At 36.1% G+C, this 1,224-nt stretch overlaps 1 protein-coding gene across 1 annotated transcript; it reads left to right on the forward strand.

Moving 5' to 3' along the window:
- The first annotated feature begins 256 nt into the window (after positions 1-256).
- On the forward strand, positions 257-1,019 carry LOC112170584 (pathogenesis-related protein 1A). Its single transcript, XM_024307931.2, has one exon. It carries the CDS (start codon positions 274-276, stop codon positions 763-765), a length of 492 nt encoding a protein of 163 aa, XP_024163699.1. The 5' UTR covers positions 257-273; the 3' UTR covers positions 766-1,019.
- Positions 1,020-1,224: the final 205 nt, after the last annotated feature.

The following is a 1,224-nucleotide window of genomic DNA, read 5'->3' on the forward strand; positions in this document are numbered from 1 at the left end:
AATTTGACAAAGCACACTAATTGTCAACATTCTTTAATTTTTGGTTTGACTAATATCCAACAAAAAAGGAAATTCACTAATTTATGTTCCTAGTTTTCCGTGCTTCACCTATGATGAGTCAATTTTTTCACGGCTAAGAGCATTCTTCGCATAAATAGTGCAAATTGTCCATTAATTTGTATGAGGTAAAAATTCCAATTACAAATAAATAATATCCTTTGTCTCTATAAATATTAACAATCTCGTATTGTTTTATGATAACATCAACCAAGAATGGAATTCACCAAGCTCGCTTTCCTAGGCATGTGCTCCATCACCTTGATCTCAATTCATATTTCTCCGGCCAATGCCGATCCATTGGCTGAAGAGTACGTCAAAGCACACAACAAATACCGTGCAGTGGAAAATGTTCCTCCACTTTCATGGGACGAAACAGTCGCAAATTATGCTAAAAAATATGCCAAGTCAAAAGCTGAGACTTGTGAAATGGTGCATTCAGATGGACCATATGGTGAATGCTTAGCCATGGGTTCTTACAACATGAAACCTGCAGAGGCGGTGAAGCTGTGGGCAGATGAGAAGAAATACTATGACCATGCCTCCAATACATGTGCTGAAGGCCAGGTATGCGGCCACTATACTCAGGTGGTTTGGGAAAAATCAACCCACGTTGGGTGTGCCAAGGTTCATTGCAAGAATGGAGGTACTTTTATCACATGCAACTATGATCCCCCCGGAAACTATATTGGCGAGAAACCTTTCTAGATGTTCACTTATGATAGAGATCCAAATCTTTTGAGGAGTCCGGCTCCTACTTGTAACAACATATATGAATGAGGGACAATTCCTAAGTTCACCCCTTAGGTGAATGAGCATATTCATCATTTCTTGCGATTAACGCATAATAACTATATAACTTTCTAATCCAGCCACTCATGTTGTATAACGTAATACAAAGATTAGCTCTGTCAAAAATAAATCAAATTGAAGACCCTTTAGTTATTCATTTATGTGAAATACATGGACGGTTCATCATAATAGTAGTAAGTGTTGTTAGAACTATCCATTTGGTTGACTCAATTAGATAATTAAACGATTTCCGATTTGATTGATTTTTTACAGAGACCATATTTAAAGACTATTTTAAATATGGACAGTTGAATTATAAATTTATAAATGAGTGTTTTTTTTTTTTGCTAGTTTTGAATTGTAGCTTTTGGATGG

Source organism: Rosa chinensis, chromosome 6 (assembly GCF_002994745.2).
Source record: "Rosa chinensis cultivar Old Blush chromosome 6, RchiOBHm-V2, whole genome shotgun sequence".
Classification (NCBI taxonomy): domain Eukaryota; kingdom Viridiplantae; phylum Streptophyta; class Magnoliopsida; order Rosales; family Rosaceae; genus Rosa; species Rosa chinensis.